At 46.7% G+C, this 18,643-nt stretch overlaps 1 protein-coding gene across 2 annotated transcripts in view; it reads left to right on the forward strand.

Annotated features, from left to right (window-relative positions):
• LOC119187743 (Hig-anchoring scaffold protein) overlaps window positions 1–17,311 on the forward strand; it is a 632,807-nt gene extending 615,496 nt beyond the window's left edge. For both annotated transcript variants that reach the window (XM_075878863.1, XM_075878864.1), the window contains one exon: window positions 12,299–17,311. In XM_075878863.1, the coding sequence (XP_075734978.1) occupies window positions 12,299–12,585 (287 nt within the window). In that variant the 3' untranslated portion in view covers window positions 12,586–17,311. The remainder of the gene's footprint in view (window positions 1–12,298) is intronic.
• Window positions 17,312–18,643: the final 1,332 nt, after the last annotated feature.

The raw sequence follows: 18,643 nt of genomic DNA on the forward strand, positions 1-18,643 counted from the left end.
ATATCGACCCCGTCTTTGAAAATCTTGATGCGTCAGCGTTAGGGAGAGCCCGTATCACAAAAAGGAACACGTGTCGTGATTGTCGATGAGTGAAATATTCTGACGGAAGCAAGGATTAAAAATCACGAATCGAGCCGGACTAGAACCCATTCTGCATATAGCAGACAAGTATTCTACCACAGAACCAAGCCAGTATATAGTTCAAACTACTTTGAAAAAAAAAGACCCTGTATACGTGTCATGCGAGGACAATGCCAAATGTCGTTGCAGAGCTTGATATCCAATTTTACATCAATGCGATAAACATTACACACGTGTGCATACGACTGAGTAAGCTATACTCCATTGTTGCACTTGACTACATATATGCAGTCATTAAACCCTAGCGCGCATTTCGTGGCTATAAAGTTGACGTCTCTACTCAAGCGTGATTGCCGACGTAATCTCGGGCCGTTAGATGCCCTTTACACGCCAGTGTACAAGGCGTGAGTGGTAAACGCACGGTAGGCGCATAACTTCTCAATTTACACAAAAGCATCCATCCACCTCGTATCTCTTCACTCAAAGCAAAGAAAATCGGCGTAGCTTGTTATGCGCTGGCTGCTTCGCATGACATTAATTGCAACAAAATTAATGGGTGGCATCTGCCGGCTTTATCTTCATCAATACAATCACGAAGAAGAAAAAAAAACAGGAAGAATTGCCTACAAGAACTTTCTAAAAGCAACGGGCAGCGAAGGTGAACAATGTGCGGATATCTCCAGAGGGTGCTGAAAATAGCCGAACGTTTTAGTTACAGTGTTGGTACGATGAAAATATAACTTTTGCAAGGGAGTTTGATAGCGACGCCAGGTAGTAGGCCGACAGCCGGTACATACACAAATGTTCGGGCAGCCCAGCGTCTATAGCTCGTGCACACGCTCGCGCTTCGCACTCATGGATGGTCCCACTAGTCAGTGCCTTGCGAATTCCCCACTACAATACCCCGGTGACGAAGACGAGCCATCCTGGCGACTCGAGGTAATGAAAGAACAGGAGGGTCATAGCAGGGCTTGAGGCGACTGACGTGGACCATCTCACGACCAAGGCGACGCTTGTACGTAGACGACTTGAGCGGTTCAATCACATAGGTGACAGAAAAAGGGTGCTGTATGACGCGGTAAGGGCCAGTATACTTCGGTGCAAACTTGGGAGTCAGTCCAGGAGAGTGGAAAGGCAGTCGGAGCCACACGATAGAACCGACGGGGAAAGTGTCCTGAACAAGATCACGGTCGGGGCGATTTTTTTGGAGGGCTTGATAATCGGCTGTGAAGGACCGTGCAAGCTGACGACACTCTTCGGCATGTTCGGCCATATCAGAAACTGGGCTGAACTCGGAGGCATCAGGATTGCATGGCAGAATTGTGTTGAGTGTGCTGCATGGGTCACGACCATATAAAAGAAAAAATGGAGTAAAGCCTGTTGTTGATTGAATCGCCGTATTGTAGACGTAAGTCACGAAATGAAGAACAACGTCCCAATTGGAGTGGTCGGAATTAATATACATAGCGAGCATGTCTCCGAGGGTTCTATCAAAACGTTCCGTTAGGCCGTTCGTCTGAGGATGGTAGGCTGTTGATATGCGGTGTACCGTACGGCATGAACGTAAGAGCTGCTGCAGAACTTCGGACAAAAATACGCGGCCACTGTCACTCAGGAGCTCCCGTGGTGCACCATGACGAAGAACAAACCGATGCAAGATGAAGGTTGCAACGTCACGAGCACCAGCCTAAGTAGCGCTGCTGTTTCAGCGTACCTTGTTAGATGGTCGGCAGGCACAATCACCCATCGATTACCACCAACATAGCACAGTAGTGGGCCGTAAAGGTCAATCCAAATACGATCAAATGGGCGAGCAGGACATGGTAATGGCTGCAGTTGACCGGGTGAATGAGGAAAAGTCTTGCGCTGCTGACACAGGGAACATGAGCGAATGTGTTTGCGTACAAACGTGTACATACCCCGCCAGTAGTAACGTTGGCGGATCCGTTCATACGTCTTTAGCGCACCAGCGTGTGCGTGTACAGATATCAGACCGCATATGGCTGGGTATGACTAGCAGCAATTTACGACCCACCACTTGGTAGTTGCGACGGTATAGCAGGCCATCCCGTATGGTGAAATGCGTTGCTTGGCGGCGAAGAGCACGCGGGTAACCGGAAGTCGATGCGTCAGAAAGCATATTCAAGAGCGAGACAATCCAAGGGTCCTTCCGCTGTTCGGATGGCATGTCTGTGACGCTGACGGCAGAGAGGGGAAGGTCAAGGGCTCATATTTCCGTATCATCAGATTTCAAGGGTGATGGTGAAAGCGCATCTGCGTCAGAGTGCTTTCGCCCCGATCGGTAGACGACGCGTATGTCGAATTCCTGGAGGCGTAGTGTCCAACGTCCGAGGCGACCAGAAGGATCTTTCAGTGAAGCCAACCAACAGAGTGCGTGATGGTCAGTTACCACATCAAAAGTTTGACCATACAAATAGGGGCGAAACTTGTTTAACACCCACACAATTGCCAGGCACTATTTTTCCGTAACTGAATAGTTGGCTTCTGCCTTAGTGAGAGAGCGACTGGCATAGGCGACCACTTACTCCGTAAAACCTGGTTTGCGTTGTGCGAGTACTGCATCAAGACCGACACCACTTGCATCCGTGTGTACTTTAGTCGGCGCAGCAGGGTCGTAATGACGCAGTACGTGTGCTGAGGTAAAGAGTTGGCGCAGTGTTGCGAAGGATTCGTCACAGGCTGCTGTCCGATTCGAAAGATCTGCAGGTCTGGCAAGAAGTTTCGTGAGCGGAGCGATGATAGAAGCAAAGTTCCGGACAAACCGACAAAAATAGGAGCACAGGCCCACAAAGCTTCGTAGTTCTTTAACTGTAGTCAGCTTAGGCAATTCGGCAACAGCACGAAGCTTGTCAGGGTCGGGAAGGATGCCGGCTTTCGAGACGACATGACCAATTATGGTGAGTTGTTTAGCCCCAAAGTGACATTTCTTCAGTTTAAGCTGAATCCTGGCGTTTGTAAGACACTGTAGAATCTTGCGCAGACGATTGAGATGTGAAGTGAAACCGGGGCAAAAGACCAAAACGTCATCAAGATAGCACAAGAATATGTTCCATTTGAGACCGCGTAAAATGCTGTCCATCATTCGCTCGAATGTGGCGGGTGCATCGCAGAGTCCGAATGGCATTACGGTGAATTCATAGAGACCATCCGGTGTGATGAACGTTGTTTTTGGACGATCAGACTCAGACATTGGGACCTGCCAATAACCTGAGCGAAGGTCAAGCGAGGAAAATAATTCTGCACCTTGGAGACAATCGAGAGTGTCGTCTATGCGGGGAAGAGGGTAAACATCTTTCCTCGTTATGTTGTTTAGGCGCCTGTAGTCTACGCAGAACCAGACCGAACCTTCCTTTTTTTTTTGACGACTACAACTGGTGAAGACCAAGGACTACAAATGGCTTGATGACTCCACGCTGTAGCATGTCGTCTACTTGTTCTGCAATTACGCGACGCTCCGCCGGGGACACACGATAGGGGTGCTGGCGCAAAGGAGTACTCTTCCCTGTGTCAATTGTGTGCACAACGGTGTTCGTTTTTCCTAGCACCGCTTGGGGAAAGTCAAACGAACGCCTGAATTCGTGCAACAAGGTAACAAGCTGCTCTCGTTGAGCCAGGGCGAGATGGCTGTCAATGGAACAGAGAAACGCATCGGACGACATAATGTTCGAGGCAAAGTGAGGAACCAACGCGTTCAGCTCCATATTCGGCTTGGTGTCGAAGAAATTGGCAGGCACGATAGTACCTTCATCGATAAGCTGAATGTGGCCGAGTGTCTCGTTGCAGTGCAAACTGACGGGGCACGAGCTGGGATTGGAAATAAATATTCCGGTAGTGTCTTGACAAAGCTCAAGAACGGCGAATGGTAGCGATGTGTGGTGGTGGCTACCGAAGATGTCAAATGGTGTGAATAGGACGGTAGCGTCAGAAAGTGAAGCGCAGCAGGCAGGGACAAACTGGGCGCTGAAAGGAGGAAGGTCTATGTCCGTCGCGACGACAAGGTTAGCCACACTAGATACGGCCGCATCAACAGAAGGCACATCACGAAATGGTAACAGCTCCACTTCGGCCCGAGCGCAGTCCACGACGGCGTGATGACGTAATAAGAAATCGCATCCTAGGATGACATCGTTGGAACATAAAGCCAACACGTGAAATTCACTGATGTACAACACGTCACGAATAACCACTTTTGCTGTACATCCCGTGACGGGCTCAATTTGTTGGGCGCTCGCAGTGCTAAGAGGAACCACGGGAGAAAGCATCGTCACTTGACGAAGAGAGCGGCAGATTCTTTGACTAATCACAGATATCGCGGCACCGGTATCGATGAGTGCAAGTGTTCGTACACCTTCGACGATTACATCAATAAGATTGGCGGGAGACAGGTGAGGACTTAAACGATTAGACGACGACGCAGCTCGTGCCTCCGGAGCGGCGGCAGTTAGACACAACACAGCGCTAACTTTCGCGCTGTGTTGTGTCTATGTGCCTTCTCTTGTCCGTGTTCGTTGTCTGCGCTACCATCCATCATCATGCAACCATACCAACAAGCCCAAATCGCCACCCTCATTGGCGGCAGTTAGTTTTCCGTCTCAATGGAGCTGGGTCGTCGACGCATAGGCGATACAGAACGACGACTTGTTGAAGGGGAAGGCGAGTGGAAAGTAGAACGTCGAGAAGCGGAGGTTCGGGTGCTGGAAGCAGCTTGCGCATCGCGTTCGTTAACTTCAGGTGGCACGTGAGGCGCGTGGTATGGAGGCCGAAACGAGTAGTCAGCGTATCTTCGTGCATTAACAGCGAAGCGCCGACGACATAGACGTGCAACGTGACCTGGAATTCCGCAAAAGTAACATATGGGCCGTTTGTCAGCAGTGCGCCAAGGATTTCCGCCATGATGCTGTGTAGGTGGAAACTGCGCGGTGGAAGGTCGCACAGGTTGTGGCGTATACAGTGGCATACAACGTGGAGGCATTGCCGCGACGGCCGCATAAGTCAGTGGCGCGGCAACAAGTGTTGGTGGAGAGGCAGACGTAGGTAATCGCAACGCCTCGGAGACCTGCTCCTGAATAGCCTGTCTGATTGTCGGCGTTATGCGGTTCGTTGGTGCTTCGGTGGTCGGCAGATACGAAAGACACGAAAGCTGTCGTGCGACCTCTTCGCGTACATTGTCTTTTATCTGCTCCAGCAGGGTGCTGTCACCACCGACGGCCAGGGCAGCGAGAGAGTCGTCTGCCATCGTCGACCTCCGAACTGATGCACGTTGTTTCCGAATCTCTTCCAAGCTCTGGCACAAGGTCACAAGTTCGGATACGGTACTTGGGCCCTTTGCCAGCAACATTTGAAAGACATCATCGTCTATTCCTTTCAAGATATGCCTAATCTTGTCTTGTTCGGTCATCTCAGGGTTGAAGCGCTGGCATAAATCAATGACATCTTCAATATAGCTTGTGAAGCTTTCGCCCTGTCTTTGTGCTTGTCCGCGTAGACGCTGTTCAGCACGCAGCTTGCTTACTGCGGGGCGATCGAACACAGCTGCAAGGGTGGTCTTAAAAGCGGCCCAAGTGGTAAATTCATTACGGTGGTTCGTGAACCACAGGCTGGCGACGTCTTTAAGATAAAATGGGACATACTTCAATTTCGAGAGGTCGTCCCACTTGTTGGCGGCGCTCACTTTTTCGAACAGCTGCAACCAGTCTTCCACATCTTGGTCCTCGGTGCCGCTGAAGAAGGGGGGATCCCGTTGGCGCAAGGTGGTAGGTACGATGACCAGTTGATATTGGGCCGTGCTTTGCAGGGTGGTGCCTTGCGCGGTCGTCTGATCAGGCATTGCTGATGCAGTGGGCAGCTTCCGGCTTCGAAGTGCCAGGTTTGCGTACCCAGCATACTTCCACCACTTTGCAAGGGAGTTTAGTAGCGATGCCAGGTAGTAGGCAGGCAGCCGGTACAGCCCAGCGTCTACAGCTCGTGCGCACGCTCGCGCTTCGCACTCAGGGATGGTCCCACTAGTCAGTGCCTTGCGAATTCCCCACTACACTTTGTAGAAAAGTAACATAACTATTTCACTACCTTTTAGTAATTCCTTAGTTACTTTCTTGCGGCACTAGCTGACAGCTGCAATCAATTAGGTTGTTCGAGTAATTGTAACTGTGATCCGTTACTTTTTGTTCTAACGTGTACAGGTATATATGCTATAAGACGCGCAGAAAGCTCATATTCTTGATGCAAGCCTGGAGTCGAGGGAAAGTGAATCAAGTAGATTAGGTCACTGTCTACAAAGGAATAACGTATAGGGCAGACAAAATACATTTCTATTTGATGGAGCTTCACCTCTCCCTCGCATGACGCAACATGTGAAGAGGGTTGTGTGCCATGAGCACTCATAAACTGTACAGACGAGTATTCAAATTATTCTTCTGTTTACTAATAACCACCGCCTGGGTAGATTGAACTGGTTCCAGCAACTAAACAGTAAGACACATTTAAACGTCCACTGCATTATACTGTCCTCCTACAGAAATGCTGGTACGTGAGTCTCAGCAAAACTAAGCAGGAGTGACGATATTGCTCACGGCATTGACAAACTACAGGCTGCACATGGTATACGATTCTGAGAAAGTGGAACGTCGCCACGACAGGCAATCTGGCCGTTGTGCCATTTTGTCGCTGAGACTAGAAACTTATCACTAGAGTTCTGGTTGCTGTATTATGTTGTGCCCTGCTGCCCGGTCTGCGAAGATCCAGGTGCACTTTTCAAGCAAAGTGGCCTACAGACAGCCGTATAGGGTTAAGGCTATTGAGTCAGTCAACCCAACCAATAAATTGCGCCACACGTCCCACCACATAAGTTCGTCCTAAATGGACGTTCCGCACTCGGTGTCACGGCAATCATCACCCATCTTCGTCAAAGCCAAACACGCCACACAGATTATCGCCCTCCAGTCAGCGGTCGTTTTGTGCACTTGATAGAGGTGCTGGCCGTCCGCGAGGCTATATCGATGGCGTTTCGTCAGCAGAGAACGTTTTGCGAAAGAACGTCATCGGTTCACGAACCACCTTTTGTAGGCGTTGCTCAACGATTGGTCAGAGCCGGGTGGCTGCGTTGAATGGCGATATTACACGCAACCAGTGAAAATCCTGTAACGATCAAATATTTGGCTCCCTGGTAGCATGCTAATGCCCTAACGCGTTCGACGTCGCACATATTAATTCGGTAAAGAGTTGAGTTTGTTGGCACACACGGCTGTTTATGCCTCAGGTGTGCATAAGTCATTCATTTCAGGCTCAGAAACATGACATCACCCCTTATAAGTATTCCGAACAGTTGCAACCTGGTCGCGCCCACAAAAGATGACGCCAAGCGGCGCAGAGGATACAGGCGCCGGTTTGTATTACCGCTCCACTTCTGGAGCCGAATTCGCGAAGCATTTCAATCATATGAGCTGTTCGCTAATCTTTTCATCATCGCTGTCGGCTGGTATGTGCTCTCACAGACTGTGCTACTATAGGAGCATTTTTGTAAATGCTGGCGTTGGTAGCCACAATTTCTATTATGCTGGCGTCGTTCATAGCTGCGACTGTACGAGAAACTTGGATAACAAAATCAAGCCCATCATTCATGAATCTTCAAATATAAATAAAAAATAGATGAATGAATCACGGAAAGTCTTCACGATCGTATATATAATAAAGAAATCGCAAAGACACCACTAATAAAACCTATACATAAATTGGTGAATACCCGCATATTATGCGTATCACAATTCTGATTATATGACATGAGACAAGTGGGAGTGGTCTCTTTCTAATGATGCTGAAATAGTAAGGTTTGCCGCAAAGCTCATATAAACTTCAGTAGCGCAGTGTATACAGTTATTATGGCTTTAGCAAAGCTCTTGATGATGAGTTCAGTATAGTTGCACAATGGACGACAGCGATCTACAAGTGTGAGCGAACCATCGGTGCCTATCCTTGATAAAAACCATTGGTGCCTCGTGGTTGTGATGACGACGTATGTGGCAGTCGGGCTGGTAAAGACGAATTTAATGGGTGAAATTGCGCCCAGGAAACTAAAGTCACAGAACAAGCAATACATGCTGTACTACACTGATAGTGGCGATCAGTGCACGACCGTTTTCTGGTCCGCGGTAAAGTGTGCCAGCATCTGTATGAATATGGCATCGAAGGTTCCTGCCTTATTATCGTTCGTAGTTTCGTTAGTTCCTGAATAAGCTGTACTGTTGGCGTTGTACACACAAGCTTATCAAAAGAATCTAAAATAGTCCAAAATGCTCCTGGAAACTTCGACGCAGCCTGATTAAGGCAGTGGTTACCTGTGTAACGGGTCGATTACATTTAATAAAGTTACAAGTTCGCCGCAAAGGCGAAGCAATTAATGCGATAGCAACAAAATTCATTGTCATGCTAAAAATGGCAAGCAGATCAAAACGTGCCCCCGCGTTGCTCACGCAAAAATGACGCGCGAAACGTACTCACAGGTACAGATTAACGCGAATGAGTGTCTCAGTTCATACGTCACTGTCTGAAAGCGTGCCCTTTACACAGAGACTCGTGCGCCCGGTAAGTACAACAGACTTGATTTGATTGATATGTTTATTTATTTGTTTCATAATACTGTCAGCTCTCTCTTGAGGGCTCTTACAGGGAAGGTACAACCAAATACAAACCAACCAAAATACATCTGTCAGGTGGTAGCGCAATCGTTAATACATGTGTAACACTTTATCAAATCGGCAAACACTGCCTACGTTTACAGCAACGCCTGGCTACGCATTACAAGCCTTAAACAAAGCTGGGGCAAAGAAAACAAAGAAACTCAAACCAAGGAAACATGCAGGCTTATCATCTGACAGCTCCATCACTCAAATGCATGTCCAACAATTTTTCGTATTGGCAAAGATCGCTTGCATTTACTACAATGTCTGGCAACGCATTCCATTGCTCAATCGCAGCTGAAAAAAAAGAATGACAAAACACATCGCTCCGACAAAAGTACGATACTAAAATACAGTCGTGATAAACCCGACTGCTTTGTTTCCCTGGCACTTTTAAGTACAAATCTTTGTTAATTTTTTAGTTGTCCTTGCAGCACCCTGAAAGGAGCTTTCAACCGGTTCTTTTGTCTTCGTGTCTCAAGTGATTCTAGTTCGCAGGACTCCAACATCTGCGTGACAGAATCTAACCGGCGGTAATTCGTGCATAAGAAGCGGATGGCACATCGTTGAGCTTTTTCTGATTTTGTTCTCAGGTTGTCTTGATGAGGACTCCACATGACTGAGGCACATTCTAGTAGTGGTCTATATAAAAATTAACGTCCCAAAAGCATCATATGATTATGAGAGATGCCGTAATAGGTTTCCGGAAATTTAGACAACTTATAAGGTTCTTTAGCGTGCACCCGAAACTGAGCACATGGGCCTACAGGATTTTCTTCTCCATTGAAAATTCAACCGCCACAGCTAGGATTTGATCCCATGACCAGCGAGTTCATAACCGAGTACTTTAGCCACTAGACCACCGCGGAGGCCAACTACAAAAAATGGTTCCAGTGAAAGCCCAAGGGGTGCAATTCTCCATGCCGCGAGATAAGCGCGCGCGCGTGTGTGCGTCTTCCCCACCACCACCATCCTCCTCCTCAGCGGGGAAAATACGCGTGCGATATGAACGCATGAGCGCGCGTCGCCGCGTCCTGACGAATTGGTGACGCGCGTTCTTTGCGCCATTTCGCTGGTAATGCTTAAAACACAATTGTTCCCCCGAGATTGGCATTGCCAGCGATAAGTGGTAGGTATAAATGGCTTGCCGTTTCAACGATGAAGGAGGTGTTCCTTCGTGGTTCAGTGGCTAACGCCACGCACTCGCAAGCAAGAGGTCGGACGTTCGATGCCACGTGCCGGAGTCTTTTTCTGAATTATTGTTCTTTCTTGCGTTTCCATATATATACATATGTATACATATATGGCGAATGACGGTGCTCACCGACGCCGGCGGCAAAATTCAGCCGAGAATGTCCATATAATTGTTATTGCAATAACAGAAAAAGAAGCACGCGTGGCCGTATACGATTTTGTGGATATTCATGCCAGATATGTACAAAATCTATTTCGTGTTATTATTTATTTGGAAGCAAATACATTTTTGGTAGTTATGTAATTGCTTGTTTATTTTTACTTGGTCTCTGTAATTCAGTGATCGTCTCTGCAATTACATGTACCGTTATTTCATTCGTTAAGACAAGGTTGTAACAGGGGGTGCCATTTTTAGCAGTTGTATTTCGCGTGAGCAACAGTATGAAGGGCCGTAACAGGTGGGGAGTTGAGGGGGTTCGACACCCCCCGGAATTTCTTCATACTTCTATGTTTTGGGGTGGTACTAAAGTATTTACATTCCCTCACACTGACCACTATAGTTACCAAAGTTAGCCGTTCTACACATAAACAACCCTGATAATGGTTCCTCGCCATGGCCCCAGGATTACGGCATTCCCGCAATCATCACGCCCCGCCGAGGAGGTCTAGTGGCTAAGATATTCGGCTGCTGACCCGCAGGTCGTAGGATCGAATGCCGGCTGCGGCAGCTGATTTCAATGGAGGCGAATGCTGTAGGCCCGTGTGCACAGACTTGGGTGCACGTTAAAGAACCCCAAGTAGTCGAAATTTCCGAAGCCCTTCATTATGGCATCTCATTATCATATGTTGGTTTTGGGACGTTAAGTCCCCCATATCAATAATCAATGCCCGCAATCCTGGAACGCGGCAGCCTGATGTATTCACATGTTTGCGTAAGAAAACCAAATATTTCTACATTTCCGGCAACATATTTGGCATTTCGCTACGCTTCCGCTTTTCGACTTCCTTCAATACCTCCTGACCTTTCAGTCTATGAATTCCCCATCATTGCCCCAGCGTTTTCATTATTAATGAAGGTTCGCTGTGCAATGGAAGGACGTGCCCAAATACTATGTACACAAGCAATTTGTGACTTCAAATGTCCGCACCTTTACGTTTTACGACCGACTGCTACGAGTCGCTACGTAACTGCAACAGCATTTTAGTTGACGAATGCTTCATGAATATAATTTACGTTTATACATAACTTGTTGACTTGCACAAGCAGAGAGCTCGTGACTTGAACACGAGTTCTCTGCAACGATACACAGCACAGCTGAACTGAATATTTTTCGACGTGCGAGCCGCTCCGTTTGGAACACACGTTATAAGCAACTTTTCTAGTGTGAAGAGGCAAAGAAATCTTCACACATAAAATCAGAAGCAAATTACCATAAATGTATTATTTACTCATTATTTATTCATCAGTTACTTTTCTGAGGCAGGAGGTGGTATAACAGCATACGTACGTTTTCATGGAAAAAATGTGGGCTTTCTTTGTTTTCTGCTGTTGGCGCCACCTGTAGTATAGTATTGGCAGTGATTGTAGTTATAAGGGCTCGTCTCCATCAAGGGGAAAATCAGGCACTTGGTGCCCATCCTGCTATTGCGCGTTTATTCTCCTACCAGAACGGCCTGTTTTTCAAATCTCGTGATGCCCACGCTGGATATTGTGCTTTCCAAGTTACCTTATCACGGGCAGAACAGCAACTCGGCGAGATAGAGAGGGTGTGTGTGTGTGTGTGTGTGTGTGTGTGCGTGTGTGTGTGTGTGTGTGTGTGTGCGTGTGCGTGCGTGCGTGCATGTGTGTGTGTGTGTGTGTGTGTGTGTGTGTGTGTGTGTGTGTGTGTGCATAGAGGTATGTGCGAAATTACCTATTATAGAGGTAAGGTGTTATAGCTGTCGTCGCATCAACTCCAATTCCCCAGTATGTCCTCTCAAGATACAACGTGCTTCACTATCGATGAAAGAATTTTGAAAACGAAGCGATGATTTGCTTCTCACAACGGCCAGCATTTAGGCCGCTTGCTTTGCTGAAGTGGAGGAGGTGCGACTGTAAACAATTCTGGGAATGCAACAACATCGGCATTCGTTCGTCATTATTGTCAAAGCCTGCATAGTCGTAACTCTGCTCTTTAAACTTTGATCGGACAGGTCGGACAAAGTAAACGTGTGGTACTAAATTGTCGCCCTTTATTACGCGATCAGGACGTGTGCCTTTCGTGCGCACGCCTATATGCATGTGGGGCAGTCGCACTTTCTCAAGGAAATCATTCTTCCGTTGTTTGCAGGTGTTCCGGCGTGCCAATACCCAAGCGTCCGCGATGGGGCACGTATTTTATCGAGAGTGAACTACTTCTACCGCATCAACGAGACGGTGTCGTTCGAATGCCCTGAGGGCTTCCAGCTACGCGGTAGTCCCATGATCCAGTGTGTGGCCAAGGGCCGGTGGTCGGCCGCCGTGCCCAGGTGCCAGCCATTCGCCCCGTCAACGTCCTCCTTCCATGAGAGGAGGCTCAGGAGGCACCACCGGCGCTGGCAGCTCGCCACACCCGTCGCGGCTCACCGGAGCCTGTGACCAGGCTAAGCAGCACGCGCTGAGCTCGTCTCGTCAAGTTCGCTCGCAGAGGTCGCTCGCGTTGCAGCGATCGCATATTAATCTATCACTTCGTGGCCAATCGTTCTCGTGGGCCGATAAAAAACTGTAGGTAGTCTGGCTCAGTTGCACCTATAGTTTCGTCATCAGCCGCCAGAAGCTAGCTCTCATGATCGTCCTTGTATCGTCCTTGGCTACAGACACTTCCAGAACGTGGAATTCAATGACGAATTTTCTCCCATTCAGCAGTGGGTGGGTTCATCACACATATGTTGGCGGTACTCACACAGGGCGTTACGCTGCCTATGAGGCCGTGAAAAAGAAATCATCTTCGATTCTCTGTTGTTACCGATCTCGTTGTCACCGGTACCATTTAAGCACTGCGAGATTTCGCATTGTTCTCTATCTTTCCCTTGCTGTCGCTCTCCTATTTTCCGTATTCTTCATTAACCCTGGTCGAGCTCAACGAAAAGTGACTGTATTCGGTTCATTGTCCTTGTCTTGTGTGAGAGAGTGCGATAGATCTGTTGGACTTGACCTCACTTTGGCTGAAAGCTGAGCCTGTCTTAGCGCCGCTCTTTTTGTTTAACATTTTATCCGAATGACTTTTGGCCCTGGACAACCAACAAGCAACGTAATGTAGGCAAGTCTACTCTTGTTAAACTCGCCATTTCAGGGCTTTGTAGGACTGTTTGCCTTAGACTGACCTTGATTCACTCGTTTCCAAAAAGTCAAGACGTCTGGCGCGGCATCGTGAACGCCAGCACATTAAGCACAACTTATTCTGTCTTCGTTAGGACACCAAAGTGAAAACATTTGTATAATGCATTTGCATATTTTTTCAGAGCGGCGGTGCAAAAACACTCTTCGGAGTAGACGACTAGATTCGTATCATCTTGTGATGGCGCATCTTGATAGAGCCCATGGGTGGCAGTGATGTTTTCACTGACTGAATGAAAGGAGTGCTGCGTCCAATGGCGTAGCAAGGGGGTTGCATACCCGGCCCGTGCACATCCCCCCCTTTTTTTATTATGACATACAGAGCACGGATCGACACTCGACCACATCTGCATGCCCGACCACTACATCAGATCAAAAAGGTTCTTCTTCCCCCGTGCCCCGAAAAAATATCTACCCACATCCCTGGTTGCGTCACTAACTATTCGTCGTAAAAAAGAAAACGAATGGACTTTTATGCTGAAACATAATTGATTACTTGCGTGCTGCTGAAGTCACTAATTTTTCTTTCAGGAGTAACCTATAAGACAAAATAAATGATTTGATGCTGTAAAATGAATGTAACAGAGTAGTCAGCGTCTAGATTTTTGAAGGCGAAAGATAAAACGATATTTTTTTTTCGTGTAGACATTGTTCATTGTACCCGAAAAAGTCATTGTTTTGAGGAAGGATATGCACATGGCGCGCATATGCAGCATGGGCAAATCCTGAAACATTAGTGACATAGATTAGGTATACGTTGTTCTTTCCTGTTTGAAAACTCGCCATTGAACGACGGAACACTGTGCTCCACCGGCTGCGATGGGATGCGAAATACTCGGTGCAGTGCTTCAGTGAATCACCTGCGGCGCCCAGAACTGCCAAGCAGAAGGGCACCGATCAACCCAGCGGACGTGTGGTGCGTACGGCGGGACTACTTTCTAATGTGCGCCTCCATCTAGTGGACACCGTGATGCGCGCGTCGCCCGAAGTGCCGTTATGAACGCTCTCATTCTCCAGCAAGATGAGAGAGAGCCAAAAAGCATAAAAAATTACCAGAACTGTTTACGTCTTCCACATTGACAGTGCACACAGGTACGGTTGTTTTGCAAGTAGCGGAAGTTTTTGTCAATGAGTTGACGTCCTTTATTACCCGAGCTGCAAGAGCACGAATGTGTCACAAAATAGATATAAACAAAAAAGAAAAATAAGAAATGTGGTTCAAAAATTTTTTTCCTCTTCACGTAGGAAGAGCAAAGGTGCAGTGTGCTGTCATAAAAAATAAACCTTATTTGATATTTCACAGTGCTGCATCACTATGAAAATTATGAGTACACAATGCGCAAACAAGTTCTCTTGAGAATCTACTGAAGAGTTCGCTAAAAAGCTTTAGACGCCTCTGCAGCTCACTGTTCTGCACAGAAGCGTTCACTAACGTGGTAATTTTGCCGTAAGCGTTATCACTCTTGCAGCTGGGAGAAAAATTGAAGTTGTAGAGCTTTCAACCTAAATACCTGCGTAGTCGAAAAAAGTCCCCTCCTGCGATGAACCAGCTTCAAAGAGAAAAAAAAACAGAAAGCGATGTCTTCTCACCCCGTGAAGCACTGCATCCTTAGATATACTCCTGTTCTTGCGCATATAGACTAAGTGTAAACTTCACTATGTATACTTATAGAATCTTGAGGGTGGCGTTGTCGGTACATGTATCAAGTATGAGGAAAGCGTTTCATATTCTTCATAAGCTAATCGCTGTGGATATGTGTCATGTCAGTCAGTCAGTCAGTTTATTTCCCTTAAAGACCCCCAAGGGGGTATTTTGTGTGAACAATGTGCTATGTTCGAGTGACTGTTGTATACACCGCATTTCGAGCGTGTTTGCAATACTACTACGTTTTGGTGGGGCGTTATAGTTGTCACTTACGTATTGCTAAAGTCATTCACTCGATTCGTCTAGGACGCCGCCGTAGTGGGGACCGAGCAGATACATTTCAGAGATAATGAAGCCGTAGTGCAAAACCTCTCTATCTATTCTGAACATTTGACAGCTTATACAGGTTACGTATAGCTACAGCTGCCTTTTGTAGCAATTTCAATGGTTCCGACGTAAAGCATTCAGACGATTAAGTGTGAAGAGTGCAGTGCTGAGCCGCCCCGGTTACTCAGATTTGTGAGGCAGCAAGCGCTTTGAAGTAGTTTCCTGTGAATCTCCCAGAACTTCATTGTCAGCTCCAAAGTACGACCACATTCGCTGGAAGAGAAAGAGCCGTTCACAACGTAGTCTCATTCTTGATGTGCCACTCGTTGTGAATATATGCCATGCAAATGAACAGTATCAACATGCTCGCTTACTTCGTACTGACAGTGCCACTTGCTAGTGACTCATGAGAGACGATCGTTCCTGCAGTGTAGCAGATGGATACACGTCAGTGCTTTTGTTAAGCATTTAGCTAATGCAAAGGCTTTCTGAAAATTACAAGACTTATCTAACGTCCCACGTTGTATTGACGGCATTATTTCCTGTTCTGTTCCTCATTGAACGTCTGACTTGGACCATATGTTCATTTACTAATTCCCTCTGTTTTTAATGAATTAATCAAAACAACAGCTTTTCTAGCTGTACAAGTCCCCCTTACAGTTTTGCGACTGGCACATGTTCAAATATAAAACAACGCTGCAGACCATCACCGGGGTTGGTGTGTTACAAGAAAAAATGTTTAAAGGGACCCTACAACCCTTTTAGAGCATGGTCCGAAAACGCTACCAATCGGTAATAGAGGCTCCCGACAACACTTCCAGGCACGTGGCCTGGAACTCACAATAAACTATCAAAGTCAGCTAAACATTGCTTTCTCTGCTTTCGACAAATCACGGAAGACGCTCGAAAATCACTCGTGAAAAGACCATGTATCAGCCATTCGCTGGTTTTAACATGGTGCGCTCGGTCGTTACAGAGATCGTCGCGGGAGGCCGTGACTTTTCGACGCATGTGCACGCGATCACACTGAAAAAGTCGTGCATTTGAAGAAAAAGAAAAAGAAGTGCACAAAGTCAGGAGTTGAGCGTGTCGTTTTTCTTTGCCCCTGGCATCCCTCTCTGCTTAGCGTCCAGCGCTTCCGTCTGGACGAGAGAATATAGAATGTTTTTAGTGAAAATAACAAAAATGCCGACCAAGCTGAAATACACAAAACTTAAAAACAAGGCTCCGCACACGGGAGCCTTGTTCACAGTGACCGCAAGTGGCGTAGTGCGCTCTTCTTTTGCGCGTTTCATCCCGTGTCGCAGACATCGCGCGTACACAGTGGGTAGTGTTCTAATATTTCTGTTCAACGTACGCGCAGTAGTTTGAATGGCCAGAGATTCCATATGCATTCATAGAATTACATAGAATGTAATTGCAGCATGCCATAAATCTTTGTAAGTCCACTCGCACTGGACGGATTCTTAAATTTTGGCGGCATTAACTTCATGGGGTAATGAGCTCTTCTAGTGAATTCATTCAATGGTTACTTGATTATGTGTTTCAGGACCCCTTTAACGGAAGATTGTCGGCACATCTCAAGGCTCACTGGTAGAGTGGTAAAGAAAGGTTTGAACTATAAGCATAGCTGGTATATTGCAAATGATCTGTGAGCGAGAATATTAACTATGTTATTTGCTTGGAAGAATTTGTTTTCAGCAGACAAGCAATGCTTTTATGGGTTTTCTTGTGTTTTACCCAACGTACTCAGCTGTTTCAAAAGTGTAGACAGTGCGCTCTTAGCACAGATTGTCATTTCTTTCTTTCTGAAGTGTTTGCGCGGGTAGTATCAGTGCCTCACGAGTCGGTTCTTTCATTTTTGTAGGTCTGTCCAGACAAGACTGCGCAACGTTTCTTAGTATTCTTTCGTATACAGTCGTTATAGTTATCTCTCTTTGTGTGTATGTATGGGCGCTTGTGTTTACTTTCTATATCCATGTATAGCCTAATAAAGCTATTGTTCCACTAAGAAAAGTGTTTTTCATCTGCAAAATGAGTGTCCACACAATACCTGAAGTATCCACATTGTTGGCGAACCCCCCCCCCCCTGGCAAGTCACCACGTTTTTCATTTTTTTTCATTTTATTTTATTTCAAGTTCTCTTATTACATGAAAATACACAACACTGGTTAGACCCATAGCCACTGGCTAGTAAGGGGTCTAAATAAATATGCATTTAAAGGAACAGATTGTGTTAACAAAGCAGATATTTTATAAGTACACTTCAATCATACAAGAAAAAAATCGAAACAAAATATAAGAAGGAAACATATTTGTGATAAGTCATGTGCAGTATCTTGCAGCATTGTTCCATGCAAACAACGGATTGTATGTATACAATACATCAAATACATAAAGGTACGTATACCATGTCAAGTATGATTTTGTTAGACATATAATCTATACATAACGAAGTGGAGATTACAACGAAGTGTGTGTTAGTGTACCTGTTCATTTTTCTGCAGAAAGTATTTTTTAAGAGCACAGGCAAAACTTTTAGGCTACATCCGCTTCCTATCTCGGCTCTGCTTATCATGTTTGCGCACTCAGCTCTAAATCTTGTGCCTCCATGACATTCATAAGCAGCCTCACAGGCACTGTGACTCCACGCTGCGTTGGAGTTCAGGCCAACGAAGAAGGCTCCGAGAACGCAAAAAAATGATGGATGGACAGATGGACGGACGAATGGATGGATGGATGGATGGATGGATGGATGGATGGATGGATGGATGGATGGATGGATGGATGGATGGATGGATGAATGGATGGATGGATGGATGGATGGATGGATGGATGGATGGATGGATGGATAGATGGATGGATGGATGGATGGATGGATGGATGGATGGATGGATGGATGGATGGATGGATGGATGGATGGGTGGGTGGGTGGGTGGGTGGACGGGCGGTCAAACGAACGAGTGGGCGGGTGGGTGGGCCGGTGGACGGATGGACTAAGTTATTTTAAGTTTACTTTTATGCATAAATTCTTCACCACACTTATGTAAAAATGGTGTAGCTGATCACACAGGACTCAATTTAACCTCCTTTTCTACATCCGCTCTGAGTCGGTGCTAACTCCTGTGCCGCTCTGCAAGGCAGGCACTATGATGCGTCATCATCCTATGTATGTACACTGTAAAGCATGGGGTAATTATTTATAGAGTGACCACAATATGACGCGGACCGTCAAGTGCTGGCATTTTCGCAGCACCCGAACACGAGTCCCAAACATAAGCGCAATGTGCATTTTGTACTAAAATAGGAGGCCCTTCAGCTCTTCCACAATTTCTTGCGAATCCGCAA

This window comes from Rhipicephalus microplus, chromosome X (genome assembly GCF_043290135.1).
Source record: "Rhipicephalus microplus isolate Deutch F79 chromosome X, USDA_Rmic, whole genome shotgun sequence".
NCBI lineage: Eukaryota > Metazoa > Arthropoda > Arachnida > Ixodida > Ixodidae > Rhipicephalus > Rhipicephalus microplus.